Below are 27,218 nucleotides of genomic sequence, written 5' to 3'. Positions count from 1 at the left end.
GTAACTCAGCTCTCCTTACAGTAGGACACAGCAAGTAACTCAGCTCACCTCACAGTAGGACACAGCAGAGTAACTCAGCTCTCCTTACAGTAGGACACAGCACAGTAACTCAGCTCTCCTTACAGTAGGACACAGCACAGTAACTCAGCTCACCTCACAGTAGGACACAGCACAGTAACTCAGCTCACCTCACAGTAGGACATAGCACAGTAACTCAGCTCTCCTTACAGTAGGACACAGCACAGTAACTCAGCTCACTTACAGTAGGACACAGCACAGTAACTCAGCTCTCCTTACAGTAGGACACAGCACAGTTACTCAGCTCTCCTTACAGAGTCCCTGCCTATAGCATGCTCAATAGCCAGGGCTGTAGTGACCTGTGTGCACTCCCCCAGAGAAGAGCAGAAGTTTCACCATCGTCAGGTGAGCTGTTGGGGATCGTGAGGCAGAGACCAGGGGATGCTGGGAAGGGATAAGAGGGCAGCCGTGTGGTGCAGTGGTCAGGGTTGTGCACTTACTGTATAACTGGAAGGTTGTGGGTTCAACCCCTAGCTAAGACACCGCTGTCTCCTTGAGCGAGGTACTTTACTCAGATTGCTCCAGCAAAATACCCAGTTGTCAAAATGGGTGCTAATGGAAGCTGCTTTAGATAAAAGCTCCAGCAAAACAAATGAGCAATGAATTAGGACCCCAGTGCTCTAAGGAGGGAATATTCCCTACAAGAACGCGGCGTGTGTGTTCCAGTTGTGCTAACAGCTGGCACTGAGCGCTGCAGTGAAACTAACAGTCTAGAGAGTAAAACCAGAGCTGTGGGAGAGCCCAGCAGGACCGACCCGTCAGAGGTATCAGGCCCTTCCATAACCCAGTGGCATAAACAGAGGTTTTCCTTTCCTAGTTGTCATTCAGTTAAATGTCCAGGTGACCTCATCAATGCGTGAATATATAATGATGGCTCATCAGGAGTTTTTTTTAGAGAAAACAGAAAACAAAGCTGCCCGTTTCTGTGTGTGATTGTTTTTCAGGGTTTGAAGACGGCTTGTGTTCTGCGGCCCTTTGAATATTCAATGGAGATCGTAATTAAAGCTCTGCGTGGCTCTGTGAGCGTGCTGTTGATAGAGGGGCTATTCAGGTGGCTCCGAGTGAAGAGCCCTCAGCTGCTCGCTGCTCAGTCACTGCAGTGTTTACTCATCTCATTACAGCCCCTCCTCTTCCTCAGCACAGACTGCAGCCTCTCCTCTACTCTTCCTCAGCACGGACTGCAGCCTCTCCTCTTCCTCAGCACGGACTGCAGCCCCCCCTCCTCTTCCTCAGCACGGACTGCAGCCTCTCCTCTTCCTCAGCACGGACTGCAGCCCCCCTCTCCTCTTCCTCAGCACAGACTGCAGCCTCTCCTCTTCCTCAGCACGGACTGCAGCCCCCCCTCCTCTTCCTCAGCACGGACTGCAGCCCCCCTCTACTCTTCCTCAGCACGGACTGCAGCCTCTCCTCTTCCTCAGCATGGACTGCAGCCCCCCTCTTCTTCCTCAGCACAGACTGCAGCCCCTCTCCTCTTCCTCAGCACGGACTGCAGCCCCCCTCCTCTTCCTCAGCACAGACTGCAGCCTCTCCTCTTCCTCAGCACAGACTGCAGCCCCCCTCCTCTTCCTCAGCACGGACTGCAGCCTCTCCTCTTCCTCAGCACAGACTGCAGCCCCCCTCTCCTCTTCCTCAGCACAGACTGCAGCCTCTCCTCTTCCTCAGCACGGACTGCAGTCCCCCCTCCTCTTCCTCAGCACAGACTGCAGCCTCTCCTCTTCCTCAGCACAGACTGCAGCCCCCCCTCCTCTTCCTCAGCACAGACTGCAGCCCCCCTCTCCTCTTCCTCAGCACGGACTGCAGCCTCTCCTCTTCCTGAGCACGGACTGCAGCCCCCCCTCCTCTTCCTCAGCACAGACTGCAGCCTCTCCTCTTCCTCAGCACGGACTGCAGCCTCTCCTCTTCCTGAGCACGGACTGCAGCCCCCCCTCCTCTTCCTCAGCACAGACTGCAGCCTCTCCTCTTCCTCAGCACGGACTGCAGCCTCTCCTCAGGGAAGGGGAAAGAGTCACCACAGCAGGAGTAGTCTTGGGAAACTCAGTTTGGGGGGGGGTCAGGGTAGGAACATAGGGTGGCCATAAGACAATGACAGAGCTATCCCAGCAGCCCACTGTGGGCTGTGGGGCCTGTCTCACACGTGGATTTCGCCCCTGTCTTCTGTAGCGTCACATACAGATCCAGACACTGGCGGGCTGTTGAACCCAGCGAGCCAGCATGGGAACCGAGAGGCGCCGCAGAGTTGTCTGTGTGTGAAGCTGGAAGTTACCGAACAAGAGAGCGGACGAGGAAAACAGGCCAGAAGGGGGAAAACAAGGGGCCGATCGAGAGCTCTGCGCGGCAGGGAAGGCAGCTGTGAGACAGCGCTGGGCGAGGGGAGCATGGACCCCACGGTTTGGAGATCCAATCCCACCAGTGCCAACCAGGGAGACCCAGGGGACCCAAGCTGTAAGCTCCACGGGGATGACTCAATCAGGACATTAGAAAAGCGCTTCACCTCCTCATTGTTACAGGAAGAAAGGCTGCAGCAATGCTCTGCTCGGTTACACAGCATCCTTGAATACATCATCATAAAGCTGCAGTAATTAAACAGGGAAATGGCGCAAGTGCAAGACTTATAAAAGCCCCAGATAAAGACGGCTAGGAATATCGTTGCTGGGGGAAACGTACATCTCTAAGAACGCTAGAACGCCCTCACACACACACACACACACACCTGCAGCATGGCCCTTCGTATCCTGCAGGGAGACAGGGAGGGGATCTCCCTGCTTTAATTACAATCTGTTTTTCCAGCCCGGCTACACGTCGGAAACGCTGGGCCTGAACGTGGCAGGAATCCGCTCGGACAAAACGGAAAATGTTTTGCCCTTCCCCCCTGTTAGGACACAGCTGTGGCTCAGCCCCTCCGCGGTCAAGACACGTCACCGACAGACCTCCGTCTGTCCATATCCCTCTTCACCATCTGGGGTTCGGTCCCCTCAGAGTGCGGAGAGGGGTGAGGGCTGGGCAGCCCAGGGTGTCCTCACACCTCGCTGCCTGTTGACACACTTCTGCACGGCCACGGCCTCTGGAGTCTGGACTCCGAGCCGAGGAGTTCTGTCACAGTCAATGACCAAGTTGGCTCCCCGCCCTGGTCTGACACACTCTGCTTCGTCCTGCCCTGGGAGTAGGGTAGGTCCCTTTCCAGGCCATCAGGGCCATCATGGGGGAATGGGCCACCATTTTCCTACACCCTCCGACACTGGAGGTGGAGGTGATGGGATCAGCATCACGCTCCGGTCGGCCTATTACCCCCGGAAGGATTAACCTCCCTGTACTCATCTGGAAAGCAGGCTGACCAGACCTGGGAGCCGTCTGGAAGGAATCAGAGCCCCATCGCTTGGCCCTACCTGGGATCGAACCTGGGACAACAGGAGCTAGACGCCCCTGCCGCCTGAGTTACCATGCCTCCACCCTGGCCCGTGGTTCGCCATGTTGCAATCGGCCTCTCTGCTCTGGGCTGTACGCGCCAGGCTGCTGACCCCACCCAACCCCCCCCGTCCTACAGTGGGAGGGGCAGAGGGAGTCCGCCAGCAGGCGCGCGGCCCAGAGCTGGGGGGAGGGGGGGGATGGGCTGGTTTCTAACGAAGGGCACATCTTTCCAGACAGACCAGACAGCTGTGCAAGCGGGGTGGTGGTGGTGATGCTGATGGTGGGGGGGGCTAACAGAACAACATGAAGAGGGGGCCACGTCTCCGCCGCCCCGGCTCATCGCACACAAGACGCGCGGAGGTGGTGCCCCCCGCTGGCGGGAGGGGGGAGCTCTTCATGACTCTTTCTGGGCCGGGCAGGACCTCCGGGGATGATTCAGGCCTGCCGTCCCAACCCTCATCCACCCCCTTTCCAAAACGGCAAAGGTGTGCATCGTATCGCGCGTCGGGGGATTTTCCCCCCTCGCGGAAAGTCTCCGTGGTTGTGAAACAACGGACGCGCGGACCTGAAAAGCACAGGTGATGAGCGCAGGGGGGGCGGAAGCAGGCGTCGCGCGTCCTTAATTAAGAGCTGTGTGGCGTCAATGGGCTATTTCTGGAGGTGCGGAGAGGTGCGACGGACCCAGGACAGACGGGGCTGGAGAAAGGCTTCATTATCCTGCTGTTGACTTTAGATAGAGGAGCAGCCCGACTCAGGAAATCACCTCTGGGCTCTGATTATCGCGGAGCGCACAGTACTTCAGGATCCTGGGGAAGAGGGGCAGGGACGGCACGTGTCCGGGTGGGCCTGCTGGCTCACAGGTGTGACGCTCGGCTCGCCATGCCTGGCCTCGGCTCGCCATGCCTGGCCCTCGCGACCCCCAGCTAGGATTTTAGCCCCGGCCGAACTCCCAACGACATACTCCACTGCGTCTTCCACTGCATTAAATTAGCTTGATTTCGCTCGAAAAAAATTGTTTTTATCTGCTCGAAAAAGCTAAGCAGGTTTCCAGGAGCCAGTCACATTTTTTTTCCTACCGTAGTTTCGTTTGTGGAAAAAATCGAGTTTAAACCAGAGCTGACGACGTCAGGTCCGTTCAGCAGTCTCTCTCTCCCTCCGCGCGTCGGGACGAAGCCAGAGAAAGGGAGAGGGTTCGAGAAGGAAGGGGGAGGGAGTGGGGAGACAGGATTCACAGCTGACAGGAAGTTCTGCGTCTCTTTGCCTCTTTCCTCACTCCAGGTCCTGACCCGCCGACGGGCTCCCGGACTCCAGCGGCCCAGCACCCCCTCCCCCCCACCCCTCCCGCCCGCGAGCGAGCAGTCACTTCTCGTCAGGCTCAGGCAAGACTGACGGCTCAGTGAGCCTCTTTCGCCCTCCGGCCCTGCTGGCTGCCCGAGCAAGAGGCTCACCCGCACGGAACCAGGCAGGAGCGCCGGCGGGCCCCGCGGAGCAGAGCACGCTCGGGCAGAGCGAAGGCCGGGCACGTGGGCCGAGGAAACAGAGCGAGCGAGCACGGTCCGGAGTGAACCTGGGCGCACAACAGCGGACAGAGACGCGTCAGGGTCAAGGAAGAAGAACAACAATAAATTCTCCCTGGCCAAACTGGTCAATGTGGGTAGTGACCCTTCAGAGAGAGAGCTGGGGGGGTCTGTCAGCACTAACTGGACAGTGTGTGTAGTGACCCTTCAGAGAGAGATCTGCAGGGTCCGTCAGCACTAACTGGACAGCGTGTGTAGTGACCCTTCAGAGAGAGATCTGCAGGGTCCGTCAGCACTAACTGGACAGTGTGTGTAGTGACCCCTTCAGAGAGAGATCTGCAGGGTCCGTCAGCACTAACTGGACAGTGTGTGTAGTGACCCCTTCAGAGAGAGATCTGCGGGGTCCGTCAGCACTAACTGGACAGTGTGTGTAGTGACCCCTTCAGAGAGAGATCTGCGGGGTCCGTCAGCACTAACTGGACAGTGTGTGTAGTGACCCCTTGAGAGAGAGATCTGCGGGGTCCGTCAGCACTAACTGGACAGTGTGTGTAGTGACCCTTCAGAGAGAGATCTGCGGGGTCCGTCAGCACTAACTGGACAGTGTGTGTAGTGACCCTTCAGAGAGAGATCTGCGGGGTCTGTCAGCACTAACTGGACAGTGTGTGTAGTGACCCTTCAGAGAGAGATCTGCGGGGTCTGTCAGCACTAACTGGACAGTGTGTGTAGTGACCCTTCAGAGAGAGATCTGCGGGGTCTGTCAGCACTAACTGGACATTGTGTGTAGTGACCCCTTCAGAGAGAGATCTGCGGGGTCTGTCAGCACTAACTGGACAGTGTGTGTAGTGACCCTTCAGAGAGAGATCTGCGGGGTCTGTCAGCACTAACTGGACAGTGTGTGTAGTGACCCTTCAGAGAGAGATCTGCGGGGTCTGTCAGCACTAACTGGACAGTGTGTGTAGTGACCCTTCAGAGAGAGATCTGCGGGGTCTGTCAGCACTAACTGGACAGTGTGTGTAGTGACCCCTTCAGAGAGAGATCTGCGGGGTCTGTCAGCACTAACTGGACAGTGTGTGTAGTGACCCCTTCAGAGAGAGATCTGCGGGGTCTGTCAGCACTAACTGGACAGTGTGTGTAGTGACCCCTTCAGAGAGAGATCTGCGGGGTCTGTCAGCACTAACTGGACAGTGTGTGTAGTGACCCCTTCAGAGAGAGATCTGCGGGGTCTGTCAGCACTAACTGGACAGTGTGTGTAGTGACCCCTTCAGAGAGAGATCTGCGGGGTCTGTCAGCACTAACTGGACAGTGTGTGTAGTGACCCCTTCAGAGAGAGATCTGCGGGGTCTGTCAGCACTAACTGGACAGTGTGGGTAGTGACCCTTCAGAGAGAGATCTGCGGGGTCTGTCAGCACTAACTGGACAGTGTGTGTAGTGACCCCTTCAGAGAGAGATCTGCAGGGTCTGTCAGCACTAACTGGACAGTGCGTGTCCCGCTGACCACGGAGGCCAGGGAGTAACGCACATCCCACCACCTAGAAGAACATGACGACGACCCACAAGGCCAAAATAACAACATCAGCATCCCTTTGAACTGCGCTCTGCAAAGACGGGGGCAATGGGGTGACATCACACAGGCAGACCAGCAGCCCTTAGAAAGGGATCGCAGGTATTGTCTCGCCCCTCTGATTACTCTACACCTCACCCCTCCTCCTTCCTTCCACCCACTCTCCCTCTCCAGCCCACTGTCACCCATTTCCATTACAAAAGCACTCGGAATATCAATGCAGTCTTTAATTACAGCAGCCCGTGTTTTTAAATACTGTGAAGTGCAGAGGCACACGGGGCCGAAGCAGCTTGCAGAAACACTGTACACTGCGTGCTCTCTCTCTCTCTGCCTCAACTCCCTCTGCTGTCAGGGCTGCTGCTCTCTCACCTTTGCACACTCCAACCCACAAGACCCAGGGCAGCTAACCTGCAGCAGAAATAAGATAAGATCACTTAATTTCTTGCATTAGGAATTTGTCTTTTCACATACAATACCCCTGCTTGGGAAGGAACGCAGCCGAAAGAACTGGACAACGAACTGAAGGACCTCAACTGGATGGCCGTACACAAGAGACTGGCTACCAGAGAGGTCCTCTACAGACACTCGATCTCCAGGAATCCGCATTGCCCCCGGGACACGTGTTTCGTCGAGGAGACTCAGGAGCACGTGTTCTGGAGCTGCCCCTTCGCCAAGACGGTGTGGGGCAGAATGGACAACACCATGCAACTCCTGGGGACAGGTGCGGTGCTCAGTTACCAGTGCATTCTGTTGGGGCTGGCACCTAGCGGATTGGACAAGGGGACGCAGTTCCTGATGTGGCTGCTGCTGTCCCTCACTAAAAAAGGCCTGTGGGACGCGAGGAACAATCTCATCCGGCACAACATCGAGTGGGGAGCGAGGGAGCTGGAGGAGAGGATCCTGGCGGACCTGGCAGGGGAGCACTGGAAAGGACTATGGACCCTGTACAGGGATTAATGGTTAACAGCAAGTGGTAGGGTTTGGAGGGACTCTCATAATAGCGCAAATCCGCCCACACTTGCAATGATTGATAACGGACAATCACCGCCGTTCCGCCATTGTTTTTACTACATGGAGTGTTAATGTGTGAGATGTTTCCTTTTGAGATGTTTTTTTTTCTGAATAAAGTATATTTTATAAGAAAAAAAACCCTGCTTGCTCTCCATGAGACACACAGACAGGGAGAGAAGCTGGGGGTCAGAGCGCAGGGTCAGCCATTGTACAGCACCCCTGGAGCAGTTGGGGTGAAAGGCCTTGCTCAGGGGCCCAACAGAGTAGGATTCCTCTGCCGGCTGTGGGATTTGAACCGGCAACCTTCCAGCCACAGGCGCTGGTCCTGAGCCACAGAGACACCACTCTGCCCAGGAAATGACCAGGAACATCAGACTCGTTCCGTCACACTTTGCTGCAACACCACCGGCAATAAGTCCCACCATAGAGCAGCCGGGGAGGGCACAGAGCACACAACACCTTCCTGCTGAACAATCCAAAGTAATTGTTTTAACATGGAAGCAGTATAAAAATATCATGACAAGACCACGGCCTGAATACAGCAGCTCCGAGACAAGCAAAGTTAAAAACAGACAAATAGATACATTTCAACACAGCTGCCTCATCTTAATAATAATAACTCCTGACACTTATATAGCGCTTTTCTGGCCCCTCCACTCAGAGCTCTTTACAGGTCATGGGGATCCCCTCCACCCCCACCAGTGTACAGCTGGTGATGAAGCCAGTTCAGAGAGGTGTTATGAGGTGTCACTAGGTGTTATGAAAGCCATTTTGTTTTTTTGTCTCGCTCTGGGAGCTGCGCCTGCAGGCTGCTGCTGACCTGCCTGGCTCGGCCGAGCGCCGCCCCCCTGTGGCTGGAGAGGGTACGACAGCAGGAGTCCGTGCGCCAGAGCCTCTGCTTCATCATGTGCAGCTCCACCAACGGTACAGCGCCCCTCTCCTTCCTTTCATTTACACAGCGCTATTCTGGACACCCCACTCAGAGCTCTTTACAGGTCGTGGGGATCCCCTCCACCCCCACCAGTGTGCAGCCCCACCTGGATGATGCTCCAGTCCCCTCACACACACCAGCTCTCAGTGGGGAGGAGAGCAGAGTGATGAAGCCAGTTCAGAGAGGGGGGTTATTAGGAGGCCATGACTGGTAAAGGCCAGGGGGAAATGTGACCAGGACACCGGGGTTACACCCCTACTCGTCTCGAGAGACACCCTGGGATTTTTAATGACCACAGAGAGTCAGGACCTCAGTTTTATGTCTTATCTGAAGTACGGCGCCTTGTTACAGTACAGTGTCCCCATCATTATACTGGTGCATTAGGACCCACACAGACCGCAGGGTGAGCGCCCCCTGCTGGCCCCACTAACACCTCTTCCAGCAGCAGCCTCAGCTTTCCCAGGAGTCTCCCATCCAGGTACTGACCAGGCTCACACTGCTGAGCTCCAGTAGGGCTGCCAGGAGCCCTGGCCTGGGAGCTGCAGGGTGAATTGACTGCTAGCTTCTTCACTTGGGGAGAAGACAATTATCCTAAAAAAACCCACGAGAGCTTTGAATACTATTTTCATTTCATTTTGAATTTCCTTCAAGGGGCTTCCCATCACTGTGGACTCAAGAATCTTTCCCTGGACCACTGAAGTAAAAACGAAGAGCTCGGCTTTATTAACGAAGGAAAGGCGTCTGATTACAAACATGAGCAAGAGCATGAAATGGCACAACTGTACAGGAACAAACCGCAGTGTGAGAGACCAGGCTGAAGCACACAGGGCTCCCAGTCACAGCCTCAGAGCACAGCGAGGGGTCCCCCAGTCACAGCCTCAGAGCACAGCGAGGGGTACCCCTGTCACAGCCTCAGAGCACGGCGAGGGGTACCCCTGTCACAGCCTCAGAGCACGGCGAGGGGTACCCCTGTCAGAACCTCAGCGAGGGGTACCCCTGTCAGAGCATCAGAGTACAGTGAGGGGTCCCCCTGTCACAGCCTCAGAGCACAGTGAGGGGTCCCCTAGTCACAGCCTCAGAGCACAGCGAGGGGTACCCCTGTCACAGCCTCAGAGCACAGCGAGGGGTACCCCTATCAGAACCTCAGCAAGGGGTACCCCTGTCAGAGCATCAGAGCACAGTGAGGGGTCCCCCTGTGAGAGCCTCAGCAAGGGGTACCCCTGTCACAGCCTCAGAGCACAGTGAGGGGTCCCCCTGTGAGAGCCTCAGCGAGGAGTCACCCCCAGTACATGAGGGGTGGGGGTTCCCCTGCAGCAGCAGCTGAAGAAGATGATTCGCTCCCCCGTCTCTGAAGTAGCTTCCGGATAGAGAACGGATTTCATGGGAGCGTCAGGGCTGCACTGCCATCTCGGGATCCCTGGCTTTCTGATGCTATTTGTTCCGTTAACCGGATCAGCGGCTCCCAGCGACTAGCCCCACTCAGTCCTGCCTGGCCCGGCCCGGCCCGGCCCGGGTCAGTCAGAGCTGGAGGCAGGGGAACTCCTCTCGCAGAGCGCCTGCCAGCTGCCCCTCCACCTGGGAGAGCACGGCCACGAAGAGCCGCACCTGAGGGGGAGACAGGGACCGCTGTCACACGGGACACACACACCGGGGCCAGACACAGACCCACAGACACCACTCCAGCAGCCTGACGCACAGACACGCACAGACACACCACTCCAGCAGCCTGACGCACAGACACGCACAGACACACCACTCCAGCAGCCTGACGCACAGACACACCACTCCAGCAGCCTGACGCACAGACACACACAGACACCACTCCAGCAGCCTGGCACACAGACACACACAGACACCACTCCAGCAGCCTGGCGCAAAGACACACACAGACACCACTCCAGCAGCCTGGCACACAGACACACACAGACACCACTCCAGCAGCCTGACGCACAGACACACACAGACACCACTCCAGCAGCCTGGCACACAGACACGCACAGACACACCACTCCAGCAGCCTGACGCACAGACACACACAGACACCACTCCAGCAGCCTGGCACACAGACACACACAGACACCACTCCAGCAGCCTGGCGCACAGACACACACAGACACCACTCCAGCAGCCTGGCACACAGACACACACAGACACCACTCCAGCAGCCTGGCACACAGACACACACAGACCCACAGACACCACTCCAGCAGCCTGACGCACAGACACGCACAGACACACCACTCCAGCAGCCTGACGCACAGACACGCACAGACACACCACTCCAGCAGCCTGACGCACAGACACACACAGACACCACTCCAGCAGCCTGGCACACAGACACCACTCCAGCAGCCTGGCGCACAGACACACACAGACACCACTCCAGCAGCCTGGCGCACAGACACACACAGACACCACTCCAGCAGCCTGGCGCACAGACACACACAGACACCACTCCAGCAGCCTGGCGCACAGACACACACAGACACCACTCCAGCAGCCTGGCACACAGACACCACTCCAGCAGCCTGGCACACAGACACCACTCCAGCAGCCTGGCACACAGACACCACTCCAGCAGCCTGGCGCACAGACACACACAGACACACACAGACACCACTCCAGCAGCCTGGCGCACAGACACACACAGACACCACTCCAGCAGCCTGGCGCACAGACACACACAGACACCACTCCAGCAGCCTGGCGCACAGACACACACAGACACCACTCCAGCAGCCTGGCGCACAGACACACACAGACACCACTCCAGCAGCCTGGCACACAGACACGCACAGACACCACTCCAGCAGCCTGACGCACAGACACGCACAGACACCACTCCAGCAGCCTGACGCACAGACACGCACAGACACCACTCCAGCAGCCTGGCACACAGACACACACAGACACGCACAGACACCACTCCAGCAGCCTGGCACACAGACACACACAGACACCACTCCAGCAGCCTGGCACACAGACACACACAGACACCACTCCAGCAGCCTGGCACACAGACACACACAGACACCACTCCAGCAGCCTGGCGCACAGACACGCACAGACACCACTCCAGCAGCCTGACGCACAGACACGCACAGACACCACTCCAGCAGCCTGGCGCACAGACACGCACAGACACCACTCCAGCAGCCTGGCGCACAGACACGCACAGACACCACTCCAGCAGCCTGGCGCACAGACACGCACAGACACCACTCCAGCAGCCTGGCGCACAGACACGCACAGACACGCACAGACACGCACAGACACGCACAGACACACCACTCCAGCAGCCTGGCGCACAGACACACACAGACGCCACTCCAGCAGCCTGGCGCACAGACACACACAGACACCACTCCAGCAGCCTGGCACACAGACACACACAGACACCACTCCAGCAGCCTGGCACACAGACACACACAGACACCACTCCAGCAGCCTGGCACACAGACACACACAGACACCACTCCAGCAGCCTGGCGCACAGACACGCACAGACACCACTCCAGCAGCCTGACGCACAGACACGCACAGACACCACTCCAGCAGCCTGGCGCACAGACACGCACAGACACCACTCCAGCAGCCTGGCGCACAGACACGCACAGACACCACTCCAGCAGCCTGGCGCACAGACACGCACAGACACCACTCCAGCAGCCTGGCGCACAGACACGCACAGACACGCACAGACACGCACAGACACGCACAGACACGCACAGACACGCACAGACACGCACAGACACACCACTCCAGCAGCCTGGCGCACAGACACACACAGACGCCACTCCAGCAGCCTGACGCACAGACACGCACAGACACCACTCCAGCAGCCTGACGCACAGACACGCACAGACGCCACTCCAGCAGCCTGACGCACAGACACGCACAGACGCCATTCCAGCAGCCTGGCGCACAGACACGCACAGACACCACTCCAGCAGCCTGACGCACAGACACGCACAGACACCACTCCAGCAGCCTGACGCACAGACACGCACAGACACCACTCCAGCAGCCTGGCACACAGACACACACAGACACGCACAGACACCACTCCAGCAGCCTGGCACACAGACACACACAGACACCACTCCAGCAGCCTGGCACACAGACACACACAGACACCACTCCAGCAGCCTGGCACACAGACACACACAGACACCACTCCAGCAGCCTGGCGCACAGACACGCACAGACACCACTCCAGCAGCCTGACGCACAGACACGCACAGACACCACTCCAGCAGCCTGGCGCACAGACACGCACAGACACCACTCCAGCAGCCTGGCGCACAGACACGCACAGACACCACTCCAGCAGCCTGGCGCACAGACACGCACAGACACCACTCCAGCAGCCTGGCGCACAGACACGCACAGACACGCACAGACACGCACAGACACGCACAGACACGCACAGACACGCACAGACACACCACTCCAGCAGCCTGACGCACAGACACGCACAGACACCACTCCAGCAGCCTGACGCACAGACACGCACAGACGCCACTCCAGCAGCCTGACGCACAGACACGCACAGACGCCATTCCAGCAGCCTGGCGCACAGACACGCACAGACACCACTCCAGCAGCCTGACGCACAGACACGCACAGACACCACTCCAGCAGCCTGGCACACAGACACACACAGACACACCACTCCAGCAGCCTGGCGCACAGACACACACAGACACCACTCCAGCAGCCTGGCGCACAGACACACACAGACACCACTCCAGCAGCCTGGCGCACAGACACACACAGACACACCACTCCAGCAGCCTGACGCACAGACACGCACAGACACCACTCCAGCAGCCTGGCACACAGACACACACAGACACGCACAGACACCACTCCAGCAGCCTGGCGCACAGACACACACAGACACACCACTCCAGCAGCCTGGCGCACAGACACACACAGACACCACTCCAGCAGCCTGGCGCACAGACACACACAGACACCACTCCAGCAGCCTGGCGCACAGACACACACAGACACCACTCCAGCAGCCTGGCGCACAGACACACACAGACACCACTCCAGCAGCCTGGCGCACAGACACACACAGACACCACTCCAGCAGCCTGGCGCACAGACACACACAGACACCACTCCAGCAGCCTGGCGCACAGACACACACAGACACCACTCCAGCAGCCTGGCGCACAGACACACACAGACACCACTCCAGCAGCCTGGCGCACAGACACACACAGACACCACTCCAGCAGCCTGGCGCACAGACACACACAGACACCACTCCAGCAGCCTGGCGCACAGACACACACAGACACCACTCCAGCAGCCTGGCGCACAGACACACACAGACACCACTCCAGCAGCCTGGCGCACAGACACACACAGACACCACTCCAGCAGCCTGGCGCACAGACACACACAGACACCACTCCAGCAGCCTGGCGCACAGACACACACAGACACCACTCCAGCAGCCTGGCGCACAGACACACACAGACACCACTCCAGCAGCCTGGCGCACAGACACACACAGACACCACTCCAGCAGCCTGGCGCACAGACACACACAGACACCACTCCAGCAGCCTGGCGCACAGACACACACAGACACCACTCCAGCAGCCTGGCGCACAGACACACACAGACACCACTCCAGCAGCCTGGCGCACAGACACACACAGACACCACTCCAGCAGCCTGGCGCACAGACACACACAGACACCACTCCAGCAGCCTGGCGCACAGACACACACAGACACCACTCCAGCAGCCTGGCGCACAGACACACACAGACACCACTCCAGCAGCCTGGCGCACAGACACACACAGACACCACTCCAGCAGCCTGGCGCACAGACACACACAGACACCACTCCAGCAGCCTGGCGCACAGACACACACAGACACCACTCCAGCAGCCTGGCGCACAGACACACACAGACACACCACTCCAGCAGCCTGACGCACAGACACACACAGACACCACTCCAGCAGCCTGACGCACAGACACGCACAGACACCACTCCAGCAGCCTGGCGCACAGACACACACAGACACCACTCCAGCAGCCTGACACACAAAGACACCACTCCAGCAGCCTGGCACACAGACACACACAGACACCACTCCAGCAGCCTGACACACAGACACACACAGACACACCACTCCAGCAGCCTGGCACACAGACACACACAGACACACCACTCCAGCAGCCTGGCGCACAGACACACACAGACACCACTCCAGCAGCCTGGCGCACAGACACACACAGACACCACTCCAGCAGCCTGGCACACAGACACGCACAGACATGCTGTGTGGTGTAGGGCAGAGGGACGGACAGTGGGGGGCGCTCTCACCGCGGTGCAGTGCTGGGGCAGGAGGCTCCGCGCTGCGGTGAGACAGCTCTGCTCCGTCAGCGCTCCGGTCCGGACCAGCTCCGACACCGCCTCCTGCAGCAGGACACAGCACCGGCAGTCAGGACCCACCCTGGACCTGCACCCTGCTCCCCCCCGACACCCTCCCCGCTCCCCCCGACACCCTCCCTGCTCCCCCCTAACCCCTCCACCTGTCACACCACTGCCCCCCCGCTCTCCCACCTGAACCCCCCCCTCCGCCCCCCACTACCCCCAAACACCCCTCCTGCCCCTTCACTACCCCCAAACTTTCACTTCCCCGCAGCGCAAGAGGGGAAAGAAAATTCAGCGGTGTCCCGGGACACAAACATGAAACAGCGGAGAAGAGGGAAGAAGATAAACACAGTTCCATCCAGGGGAGAAAGAGCCTATCCTCCAGGGATCATCCACAGCTGTGCGGCCCTTCAGACACCTCCAAACCCAGCTCGTGTGTCTGCCGAGCCTAGAGCAGGGCCCCTCCCTCTCTCTCGAACCCCGCCCTGGGCCTTGCCTGAGGAAGGCCAGCCAGCAGGCCGGACAGGAGCTCGGCCGCGGTCTCCTTCAGGATCTGCAGGTGCACGTCCTGGTCCTCCGCCGCCCCCTGCTGGCACTCCTGCTGGTACTGCAGCACGCGGGTCAGACTCCCCACCAGCGGCAGGTCTGCGGCACACAACACACCATGACTCTCGGCCCTGGGCCCTGAGCCGTGTCCGCTGCAGGCGGGTCAGAACCTGCAGCACACCCTGATAACGCACTGCCCCGAGTCCCAACGAAACCAAACACACACTGAACATCTCAACAAACTGAGCATCTTCCTCCTCCTCTTCCTCTCCAACAGCACAGCCCCCCTCCTCTTCCTCCCCAAAAGCACAGCCCCCTTCCTCCTCCTCCTCCTCTTCTCCAACAGCACAGCCCCCCTCCTCTTCCTCCACGACAGCACAGCCTGACCTTCCTCCTCTTCCTCCCAACAGCCCCACTCTCCTCCTCCTCTTCCTCCCAACAGCCCCCCCCTCCTCCTCAGCCCGGCTCTCCCGTCTCTCTCCAGCCCCATCCTCCTGCTCCTCCTTTCTCTCTCCAGCCCCACCCTCCTCCTCTTCTTCCTCCCAACAGCCCCCCCCTCCTCCTCAGCCCGGCTCTCCCGTCTCTCTCCAGCCCCATCCTCCTGCTCCTCCTTTCTCTCTCCAGCCCCATCCTCCTGCACCTTCTTTCTCTCTCCAGCCCTACCCTCCTCTTCCTCCTCCTCTCAGCCCTCTCCAGCCCCCCCTCCTCCTCTTCCTCCCGACAGCCCCACCCTCCTCCTCCTCCTAGCCCTCTCCCCCATCTCTCCAGCCCCACCCTCCTCCTCCCAGCCCTCTCCCCCCCTCCTCTCTCCAGCCCCACCCTCCTCCTCCCCCCCTGTCTCTCTCCAGCCCCCCCCTCCGTGCGCGGGCCTCACTCCGGTCCGGACAGCAGCACTCCGGGCGACCCTGCAGGTCGAACAGGGCCCCCAGCACCGCCAGGACGGGCGCCAGCAGGGTCTTCTGCTCCTGCAGGGTGACAGCGGGGTCGTCGGGCTGGCAGAGGTCACTGCACACGACATCGCTCAGCAGGGCCCAGAGCTCCTCGGCCACCTGCTCGGGCTCCACTGGAGACGGGAGAGACAGGAGAGACGGGGGAGCAGGGAAGAGGAGGCACAGCACGGGAAGAATGAGCCTCACAGCCGCTGTCTGGGATGGACGAGTGGGAATATCTGCACAGGCAGTTTCCAGACAGTGTGGGATAATTGGGAATCTCGGGATAGGCAGCGTCCGGACAGTCCTGGATAAATAAGTGTACACAGAAGGGCAGCTGGAAGCAGGGGGAGTCAGGCCTGTGTCTCACCTAGAGCCTGGATGCCCGTGTCCACTGTGGTGAGGAGCTGCAGGGCGTGAATGTACACCTCCAGACCCTCAGGGCTCTCCGACCTGCAAAGCACCGGAAACACGACAGGGAAAGAGCTCAGACTCCTGACTCCAGCCGCAGCACCGGGAAAACGACAGGGAAAGAGCTCAGACTCCAGCTGCAGCACCGGGAACAGGACAGGGAAAGAGCTCAGACTCCTGACTCCAGCTGCAGCACCGGGAACAGGACAGGGAAAGAGCTCAGACTCCAGCTGCAGCACCGGGAACACGACAGGGAAAGAGCTCAGACTTCCCTCCAGCTGCCTGACTCTCCAGGCACTTCCAGTCCTCACCAGCAAGAGGCGCCGGTCTGTTTCCCAGTGCGCACGGGTGAATACAATACTGACTGAAAAGGACTGGAGTACCAAGACGCTCGCAGAACCAGGAGGACCCAGGCTGGGATCAACACACACATTGGTCAGGGCCGCGCTGTCACCTGAGCTGCTTGGCAGCCTCCAGCAGGCAGGGGGCGATGTGCAGGGGGCCCTCCCCGTCCGTGGTGCTGGGCTGGGCCTGCGGTGTGATCCAGCTCCTCATCAGCTCCTCGTCCAGGTCGAACAGCTTGTCCACCAGCTCGCCCACCTTCAGCAGCAGATCGACTGTGCAGGACGGAGCACAGACATGCCAGGTAAGGCTTGGGACACCCTAGCGTGGAGGCACAAGGATGGACAGAGAGACCGCCAGGCAGACTGAGAGATGGACAATGACGGATAAACGCACAGAAAAGCTGACAGATCCGCAGCTCAGAAGGGTGATATGGCCAGCACCCTGCAGCTCCCAGCTGGCAGCCCCACTGGAGCTCAGCAGTGTGAGCCTGGTCAGTACCTGGATGGGAGACTCCTGGGAAAGCTGAGGCTGCTGCTGGAAGAGGTGTTAGTGGGGCCAGTAGGGGGCGCTCACCCTGCGGTCTGTCTGGGTCCTAATGCACCAGTATAATGATGGGGACACTGTACTGTAACAAGGCGCCGTCCTTCAGATAAGACATAAAACTGAGGTCCTGACTCTCTGTGGTCATTAAAAATCCCAGGGCGTCTCTCTAGAAGAGTAGGGGTGTTACCCTGGTGTCCTGGCCACATTTCCCCCTGGCCATCAACAATCATGGCCTCCTAATAACCCCCCTCTCTGAACTGGCTTCATCACTTTGCTCTCCTCCCCACTGAGAGCTGGTGTGTGTGAGAGGACTGGAGCATCATCCAGGTGGGGCTGCACACTGGTGGGGGTGGAGGGGATCCCCATGACCTGTAAAGAGCTCTGAGTGGAGGGGCCAGAATAGCGCTGTGTAACTGTAAGGAATGAATGAAAGGAAGGAGAGGGGCGCCGTACCGTTGGTGGAGCTGCACATGATGAAGCAGAGGCTCTGGCGCACGGACTCCTGCTGCCGTACCCTCTCCAGCCACAGGGGGGCGGCGCTCGGCCGAGCCAGGCAGGTCAGCAGCAGCCTGCAGGCGCAGCAGACCGGCGTCAGGCACAGCCCCCAGAGCGAGACATGAACTAGCAAACACTGGGCTGTGCCTCGACCCGACGGACAGAAGTAAAAAAAACAAAAAAAAACAAACGGCTTTCATAACACCCCCCTCCATCATCGCCCCCCGGTCCCGCGGGCTCCGTCCTCACCTGCTCGTCTCCAGCAGGGTCGGGGGGTCGCCATCGGACAGCAGCAGCAACAGCACCACCCTGTGGACAGCACGGAGAACAGCAGGTGAGCAGGCCATGACACTGCTGGGCCTGGGGGGAGGGGGCCGGCCATTCTCCCACACACAGAGGAGTCTGGGGGGGGGTAATCAGAAAAGTGGGGCACCCCAGAAAAGTGGGGCACCCCCACCTCCCCACCTCCGTATGGACATTTGTTTTCGAAGTCTGGAGCCGGGGGAGGTGGGTCGCTCGGGATAACCTGGATTCTGGGATGCGGAGCCGCCCTCTTCGCTTACGATAGCCTGGGAAAGGAACTCGGAGCCCAGGAGGACTGACCCTCTCCCCCCCCCCCTCCCGGCTCACCCCAGGTCCTCGTTCTCGCTGATGGAGCAGCAGGCGTCGGGGAAGCAGGCCATGTTTCCCAGGATTCCCACGCAGATCTCCTGCAAGAGGAGGCGTCTCAAACAGCAGGCAGCATGGCCAGCCCGGGGGGGTACACCCTGACCCCCCCCCGCCCCCCGCCGAGGAAGACCGAGCTCTCCCACTCCCCAGGGACAACCCCGACACCCTGACCTGCGGCTCCGCCCCGCCGGCCGCGACTCCTGGGACTCACCGTGAGGCGGGGGCTCCCGGACTTCGCGATCGCCCCCAGCAGGATGTCCGCGGCCTTGAACTCCTGGAGGAAGCGGGCCACGTCCTGCGTGCAGACACGGGCAGAGCCGCGGGGTGAGCCGGGCGCCGCCAGCCGGTGCGATCCGCCGGTGCGCGCGCCCGCCCTTCCGCCCTCACCTGGTCCGCGGCCATGTCCCAGACCTTACAGAGCTGCTCCTCGTCCTCCTCGCCCAGCTCCTCCCGCGCCTCCGGGTCTCCGGCCCCCTGCTCCGCGGCCACCTGGGCGGGAGGGACAGCGGGGCGTCAATCCGGGGTCAGGGTGTACCCCCTGCCAGCCTGCCTCTCCGCCCCTGGAGACCGCCCCTGCACCGCGCCCCGCTCACAGCTCCGGCTTCCTCGTCCGTGCGGCGGCGTGTGGCCCCGGACCTCCTGCTGGGCACCGCGGCCTCTGTCCAGCTCGGCCTGCCTGACGCTGACCCAAGCGCCCCCCTCCTGGACACACGCGGCTCTGCGGCCTCAGCTTCCTCGCCGCTCCATCAGCCGAGGAGCAGAAACAGCTGTGGGGTCGCGGGGACCCCCGGACTGGACTGGACTGGGCCGTGACTGGCGACCGGTGCCCCAGAAACAGCCGCAGGGGTCACAGGGTGGGCAAGAGACTACAAACCCAAGAGTGCCCTCAAGGCAGACTAGAAACAGGGAGAATTCCCCAATATCCCTGCTCTTGACCGGTATTTGTCACCACTGTAATGACCGCTGCCCAGTCCTCCCTCCACTCGCCGAGCCCTGAGCAGGGACTGCAGTACCTGCACCAGCCTGGTGAGGGCGCCGAAGAGCCAGTGCTTGCTGTAGACAGTGTTGCCGATGGCGTCCCCTTCTGGCCCCCCTTCCTCCTCCTCCTCCTCCTCTTCCTCTGCGTCGTAGCCCGGGGGCGGCGAGGGGTTGCGGGCCGGGTCCGAGTCCGGGCAGGGGGGGGCGCTGCCTCCGTCGTCCTCGCTGTCTCCGCCGCGCTCTGCCACAGAGGAAGAGTCAGACCAGGCGGGAGGGGGTGTCCGCACTGCTCTAGTCCTGGGGTCCTGCTCTGGTCTCAGTGACCTCAGTGACCTGGTCATCAACTCATTTCAAGAGACTTTATTAGCATGGCCCATTAATTTCAGTGCTGCCAAAGCCTATACAATTAACACAACATCTACAGTCATTTACAATACAGACACATCATAATACATGTACATACAAACATATGGAGCATTATTGAGAGACAGGCTCACTGCTCCTCAGGCTGGGACAGGAGATCACACACTGTATTATTATTATTGAGAGACAGGCTCACTGTCTGTTCCTCAGGCTGGGACAGGAGATCACACACTGTATTATTATTATTGAGAGACGGGCTCACTGTCTGTTCCTCAGGCTGGGACAGGAGATCACACACTGTATTATTATTATTGAGAGACAGGCTCACTGTTCCTCAGGCTGGGACAGGAGATCACACACTGTATTATTATTATTGAGAGACAGACTCACTGTCTGTTCCTCAGGCTGGGACAGGAGATCACACACTGTATTATTATTATTGAGAGACAGACTCACTGTCTGTTCCTCAGGCTGGGACAGGAGATCACACACTGTATTATTATTATTGAGAGACAGACTCACTGTCTGTTCCTCAGGCTGGGACAGGAGATCACACACTGTATTATTATTATTGAGAGACAGACTCACTGTCTGTTCCTCAGGCTGTGACAGGAGATCACACACTGTATTATTATTATTGAGAGACAGGCTCACTGTTCCTCAGGCTGGGACAGGAGATCACACACTGTATTATTATTATTGAGAGACAGACTCACTGTCTGTTCCTCAGGCTGTGACAGGAGATCACACACTGTATTATTATTATTGAGAGACAGGCTCACTGTCTGTTCCTCAGGTTGGGACAGGAGATCACACACTGTATTATTATTATTGAGAGACAGGCTCACTGTTCCTCAGGCTGGGACAGGAGATCACACACTGTATTATTATTATTGAGAGACGGGCTCACTGTCTGTTCCTCAGGTTGGGACAGGAGATCACACACTGTATTATTATTATTGAGAGACAGGCTCACTGTTCCTCAGGCTGGGACAGGAGATCACACACTGTATTATTATTATTATTATTATTATTATTATTATTATTGAGAGACAGGCTCACTGTCTGTTCCTCAGGCTGGGACAGGAGATCACACACTGTTTTATTATTATTATTGAGAGACAGGCTCACTGTTCTCAGGCTGTAATGGGAGATCATGTACTGGGCTGCCAGTTCAACTGAAATCCTTCCTCTCCCAGTAGGATTGGGAGCTGTTCCGATTCTAGCAGGTGTGGGAACTCTGGGATTAGATTTCTGAATTTCAGGAAGAATGTTTCTCTAATCCCAGAGTATCTGTCACAGTGCAGTAGGAAGTGCACCTCTGTCTCTATTTCTCCCCGCTGGCAGTGGGAGCACAGCCTGTCCTCTCTGGGCAGTCAGGTCTGCCTGTGTCCAGTCTCTATGTCCAGGCTGTGGTCACTGAGCCTGTCCGTCTGTGTCCAGTCTCTATGGCCAAGCTGTGGTCACTGAGCCTGTTCTCTCTGGACAGCCAGGTCTGCCTGTGTCCAGTCTCTCTGGCCAGGCTGTGGTCACTGAGCCTGTCCTCTCTGGACAGCCAGGTCTGCCTGTGTCCAGTCTCTCTGGCCAGGCTGTGGTGACCGAGCCTGTGCTCCGTCAGGGCCGGTTTCCTCAGCCTCAGAGACGCAGAGAAGCCCTGCTGGACTGGAGCCGTGCCCCTGCGCTGCACAGAGGAGCGGTACAGGAGTCTCCACCCCCCTCACAGTGCTGAATAACTCGCCACACAGACACGGTCTAAACTGGACATCTTCAACCGCAGCCCGAAGGTTGAGCCCTTCGCAGGCCAAAATAAATCACGAGTCAGCAGACGAAAAGGTGGGCGCTGTGCGGCGGCCCCATTCGCGCCCATGAAGCCGAGCTGCGAGCCCGGGTCCGAGCCGAAGCGGTCCGGGCTCGGGGACAGGCAGCTGCAGAGAGGGCGGGTCTGCAACAGAACCAGAGGCTCCCCGGCGTGCGAAATCACTCTGCCCTGACGAGCCGCCGACCGGCTCCGCAAAACACAGCTCAGATCACATCATTTAAAACCAGCTCCGCCCTGCTGATGACCAGCAGCCGCTACGGGGGGCAGGGGAAAGACGCCCCCGTGAAAAGCAGCTACAATCCAGGGTAACAAGACGCATCCTGCCGGAAAATAAATAACCTCACATCTTTCCTTTCTGAAAGGCGTCTGCGCCTTTACAACAGTCTAAATCTCCTCATTCTTACCCATTAACATCGACCCAGTGGAAGAAGTGTAATATTGTCTCCTGCAAACTTCCTGTTGCCCACGGAGACGTTTATCTGACGAGGTTTGTTTGTGTTGATGTGAAGTAATCCGCCAAAGACCTGCAGTTCTTTCAAATCTACCTCCTCAACCGCCTTTGTACGCATGCTCACAAGCCTACGGGTCCCGAGAGCGGCCAGTCCGTTCGTCAACACAGCCCCGCCTAGCGGTCACAGGGGGACATGACCGAGGCTTGACGCGTCACTCATAGGTCATGAATACGTCAGGAAGGGGAAAAGGTTTATTCCACGCTGAAAGGAAAAGGAGAGACACAACGTCCCGGCACTCCTGGAGAAGGCTCTACAGCGGAAACTATGACTCTTTTATTTGCTATATATACAGTGTCACGAAAAAGTATCTGCCCCCTTACTGATTTCCTCTATTATTGCAACACTGAATGTTTTCAGGTCTTCAACCAAAATCTAATATTAAAGGGAACTTGAGTGAACAAATAACATTTTTGTTTGCTTATTTCATTTATTTAATAAACAAAGTTATCCAGCACCATCTGGCACTGTGTGAACAAGTACTGCCCCCTAGTTAAATCGACCCGATTAAAGGAAGAATTTAGAGTCAGCTGATTGAACACAGCCAGGCTTGATTACAGCCAGCCCTGCTCAATATAAACCTCTCTTAGGTTGACCCTTACTGTCAGAGTCAAGGTGCCAGCACAAAGATTCAACAAGCACGTTCTACTACGATTAAAGGAAATTCCTGAAGTGATCAGAAAAAAGTTGTTGATGTCTCTCAGTGTGGAGAGGGTTACAAAGCCATTTCTAAGGCTCTGGGACTCCACCGAACCACACAGTGAGAGCCATCATCTCCAAATGGAGAACACCTGGATCAGTAGTGAGTCTTCCCAGGAGTGGCCAGCCTGCCAAAATTTCTCCCAGGGCGAGGCGTAAAATCATCCAGGAAGTCACAAAGGATCCTCAAAAAGCCTCCAAAGAACTGCAGGCTTCTCTTGCCTCAGCTAAGGGCAGTGTTCGTGACTCCACAGTCAGAAAGAGACTGGGCAAGAATGGGCTTCATGGGAGAGGAGCCACTGCTCACCAAGAACATACACGCTCGTCTCTCCTCGGCCAAGAAGCACCTGCACGATCCCCAAGCCTTTTGGGAGGACGTTCTACGGACAAATGAGTCAAAAGTGTACCCTAAACCACTCCAACCACTCTGTGTGTAAAAACCATTTCCAAAGCTCCGGCCCAGATGAGCCCCCCCGTGAGTTTCCAGCTGTGGCTCTGAGTCCTTGAGTTGCTTCTGAACGTGCTGTGTCGATTTGCTGTTGACATAATCCATACCTCCCCGGACAAAGACCTGTTTGCTCTAGACTGCACAATTCAGCTCATTTGACCTGTCCATAGAGGACATACAAACAATCCACCGAGCCCAGGACTTCCCTGAACACTCAAACTACAACCTTGCAATAATCTCATCCACACACAGTAAAATCGACATTTAGACCCAGATCCTTCCCATGTGCAGCTCTTTCTGCACTCACGCAGTATGTGTCCGTACGGATTGTGTGTGTTCCTGCTGCCAGAGTGCGTCAGTTCACACTTCTCACAGTCAAACTCCATTGAACTAGTGTCTGCCCAGGCTGCGACTCTCTTCAGGACTCTGTACTTTGCTGCTGCTGCTGTGTCAGGCTGGCTCGGTGTTGCTTGTTTAGGGAGATGAGGGTGGCCGCTGAGACTCGGTGAACTACAGGATCTTCCCCAGGAAGCAGCTGTGAGATGGGTACAGTGAATCCCGCACTCTTGTGTTAAAAACCCCCCATGAAATAACATCTTGCTAGGCAGCTCGACGTCTGGGAAATTCCTCAGAGGGACACTTACAGGAATACCTTGGCTCTCCACTGCCCTGCAGCACCCTGAGCCCAGCCAGACACACACGCCCTCCCCTGGCCCAGCTCCCACCCTGAGTGTTCAAGCGCAGCAGGCTGGACACAGGCTGCACGTGGCTGTGGGCTGCAGGCCAGCTCCCTGGTCAAGCGTTACTCAAAACGCAAACACGCTTGTGCCATTCCTGCCTTTGGACTGCCCAGCTCTGTTTGCCCTGCCAGGCTGTCCTTGGTTCTTCATGCAAAACACAGGATTTTCAGTAAAAGGCACCTCTGGCTGGCAGCAGGACACTGGGAAGGCACGACGATAAGGATTTCCTATTCCAGTTAGCCGGCTCCTGGGGTTTGTGAAATTCTGGATTTTCTGAAGTGTCAGATTCCCCAGTTTGGCTGCACGGGGCCGGCCCGCGGGTCTGGACTGGAACCTCTGCAGGCAGCTCTATATAAAGGAGCCTGCACTTGCAGGGAGAGCAGACAGCTGAGCTACCCTGAGCTACTCTGAGGCTCCTGACTGAGACTGTGTGCCGGAGAGCGGTGAGCATGGACTACTTCTCCCATCCCTCTCTTCTCCATCACGCTTTCTCCTCATCCCTCTCTCCCTCACTCGTCCTCTCCAAGCCTGTCCGATCCGCCGGGATACAGGCATTCTTGTGGCGTTGAGACGTGGGGATTCTGCTCTGCTTTTAAAAAAAGGCAGAGCAGAGCAGTGGCTCTGTGGCTCAGGATCTGCACCTGTGGCTGGAAGGTTGCTGGTTCAAATCCTGCAGCCGGCAGAGGAATCCTACTCTGTTGGGCCCCTGAGCAAGGCCCTTCACCCCAACTGCTCCAGGGGTGCCGTACAATGGCTGACCCTGCGCTCTGACCCCCAGCTTCTCTCCCTGTCTGTGTGTCTCATGGAGAGCAAGCTGGGGTCTGTGAGGAGACAAATTCCTAATGCAAAAAATTATATATGGCTAATTAAGTCATCTTATCTTTAACTAAGACACAGGCAAGGCTGAGAGCAGAAGAGGTTGAAATCATTCCACATTCTGAGCCTTCAACAGAAATGAGAATGCTGCGTAATTAGGGTTTGCACTCTTTGGGGTTTAGGGTACAGTGCTAATAGTTCATTACTGAACTGTCGCTGGATCTAACACAAGAGGAAAGAATAGGCACCTTAAACAGATTTGATCAGTACCCTCTCCAGCACGGCCGTGTCCTGACCCGTCTCCCTCTCCAGCTGCGACGATGAAGGTCTGTCTGGCGGTCCTGGTTCTGTGCTGGGCTGTGGGCGCCCAGGCCCAGTGGTACATGTTCCCTGTTGAGGCCGCTCGAGGTGAGTGTGTCCGCGTGTCCTGCCGCTGGGGGCCTGTCTGCGCCACACGGCCGCCGTGAGCACACCCGCTGTCCCGGTCTCTCCCGCAGGGGCGGGGGACATGTGGACCGCCTACGACGACATGCGAGAGGCCAACTGGAAGAATTCGGACAAGTACTTCCACGCGCGGGGCAACAGAGACGCCGCGAGCCGAGGTCCCGGGGGCAAGTGGGCAGCTGAGGTCATCAGGTACGCCTCTCTCTGAACTCCCAGACACACAGCCTGCCCCTCCGCTCTCTACCCCTCTCCTCTCCTCTCCACTCCTCACTCTCCACCCCTCTCCTCTCTACACCTGTCCCTCTCCTCTCCTCTCCTCACTCTCCACCCCTCTCCACTCTACACCTGTCCCTCTCCTCTCCTCTCCACTCCTCACTCTCCACCCCTCTCCTCTCTACACCTGTCCCTCTCCTCTCCTCTCCTCACTCTCCACCCCTCTCCTCTCTACACCTGTCCCTCTCCTCTCCTCTCCTCACTCTCCACTCTACACCTGTCCCTCTCCTCTCCTCTCCACTCCTCACTCTCCACCCCTCTCCTCTCTACACCTGTCCCTCTCCTCTCCTCACTCTCCACCCCTCTCCTCTCTACACCTGTCCCTCTCCTCTCACTCTCCACCCCTCTCCACTCCTCACTCTCCACCCCTCTCCTCTCTACACCTGTCCCTCTCCTCTCCTCACCCTCTCCTCTCACTCTCCCTCCTCTCACTCTCCACCCTCTCCTCTCACTCTCCATCCCTCTCCACCCTCTCCTCTCACTCTCCATCCCTCTCCTCTCCACCCCTCTCCTCTCACTCTCCACCCTCTCCTCTCCCTCTCCACCCCTCTCCTCTCACTCTCCTCTCACTCTCCACCCTCTCCTCTCACTCTCCACCCCTCTCCTCTCACTCTCCATCCCTCCTCTCCCTCTCCACCCCTCTCCTCTCACTCTCCACCCTCTCCTCTCACTCTCCACCCCTCTCCTCTCCCTCTCCACCCTCTCCTCTCACTCTCCACCCCTCTCCTCTCACTCTCCACCCTCTCCTCTCCCTCTCCACCCCTCCTCTCCCTCTCCCTCCTCTCACTCTCCACCCTCTCCTCTCACTCTCCATCCCTCCTCTCCCTCTCCACCCCTCTCCTCTCCCTCTCCACACACACACACCCTGATGAATCGGGAGGACCAGGCCGGCCAGCACCACCCCCTGTCCTGTCTCTCCCTCAGCAATGCCAGGGAGTGGTGGCAGGGCAGTGCCAGCGGCCGAGGGCACGAGGACACCGAAGCCGACCAGGAGGCCAACCGCTGGGGGCGCGACGGGGGGGACCTCAGTAAATACAGACCCAAGGATCTCCCCGAGAAATACTGAGCCCCTTTCAGCACGCCGGCCAGCGATCACGGTGGGCTGCCGAAGCCCTGCTGCTCTGCTGGCTAGAAACCTGCCTCTGGAAGATGCTGTGATCTCATCAACACTCTCTCCAAAACAACCCCACCGCAAATAAATTAGATGCGTGCTCCAGCTTCTTTGTTCTTTTCTCTTGGGCTTTCTGTGTGTATTTAGTCTGTGTGAACTGCTCCAGG

At 58.1% G+C, this 27,218-nt stretch overlaps 2 protein-coding genes across 5 annotated transcripts; one reads left to right on the top strand and one right to left on the bottom strand.

Moving 5' to 3' along the window:
- Positions 1 to 9,203: 9,203 nt before the first annotated feature.
- Positions 9,204 to 22,591, bottom strand: saal1 (serum amyloid A-like 1). 4 transcript variants are annotated; one of them, XR_011182922.1, is made up of 15 exons: positions 22,416 to 22,591; positions 19,865 to 20,070; positions 19,239 to 19,340; positions 19,063 to 19,146; positions 18,813 to 18,892; positions 18,432 to 18,491; positions 18,141 to 18,256; positions 17,254 to 17,416; positions 16,759 to 16,841; positions 16,334 to 16,522; positions 15,410 to 15,558; positions 14,863 to 14,955; positions 9,449 to 10,108; positions 9,381 to 9,414; positions 9,204 to 9,346 (listed from the first exon to the last, which is right to left on the bottom strand). XR_011182922.1 is itself a non-coding variant. In XM_069181706.1 (13 exons), the coding sequence occupies exons 1-13, from the start codon at positions 22,423 to 22,425 to the stop codon at positions 10,022 to 10,024; spliced, it is 1,422 nt and encodes a 473-aa protein (XP_069037807.1). In that variant the 5' UTR covers positions 22,426 to 22,591; the 3' UTR covers positions 9,204 to 10,021. The 4 variants fall into 4 exon arrangements, 1 of the variants encoding a protein (XP_069037807.1); XR_011182921.1 differs by having other exon boundaries at positions 9,381 to 10,108; XR_011182920.1 differs by having other exon boundaries at positions 9,204 to 9,414.
- Positions 22,592 to 24,573: 1,982 nt separating this feature from the next.
- saa (serum amyloid A) lies at positions 24,574 to 27,156 on the top strand. The gene is made up of 4 exons (XM_006642696.3): positions 24,574 to 24,850; positions 25,536 to 25,631; positions 25,721 to 25,859; positions 26,865 to 27,156. The coding sequence occupies exons 2-4, from the start codon at positions 25,544 to 25,546 to the stop codon at positions 27,004 to 27,006; spliced, it is 369 nt and encodes a 122-aa protein (XP_006642759.2). The 5' UTR covers positions 24,574 to 24,850; positions 25,536 to 25,543; the 3' UTR covers positions 27,007 to 27,156.
- The last annotated feature ends 62 nt before the right edge of the window (positions 27,157 to 27,218 follow it).

This window comes from Lepisosteus oculatus, chromosome 21 (genome assembly GCF_040954835.1).
Source record: "Lepisosteus oculatus isolate fLepOcu1 chromosome 21, fLepOcu1.hap2, whole genome shotgun sequence".
In the NCBI taxonomy this organism is placed as follows: Eukaryota; Metazoa; Chordata; class Actinopteri; order Semionotiformes; family Lepisosteidae; genus Lepisosteus; species Lepisosteus oculatus.
This window is presented reverse-complemented; position numbering and strand designations above follow the sequence as displayed.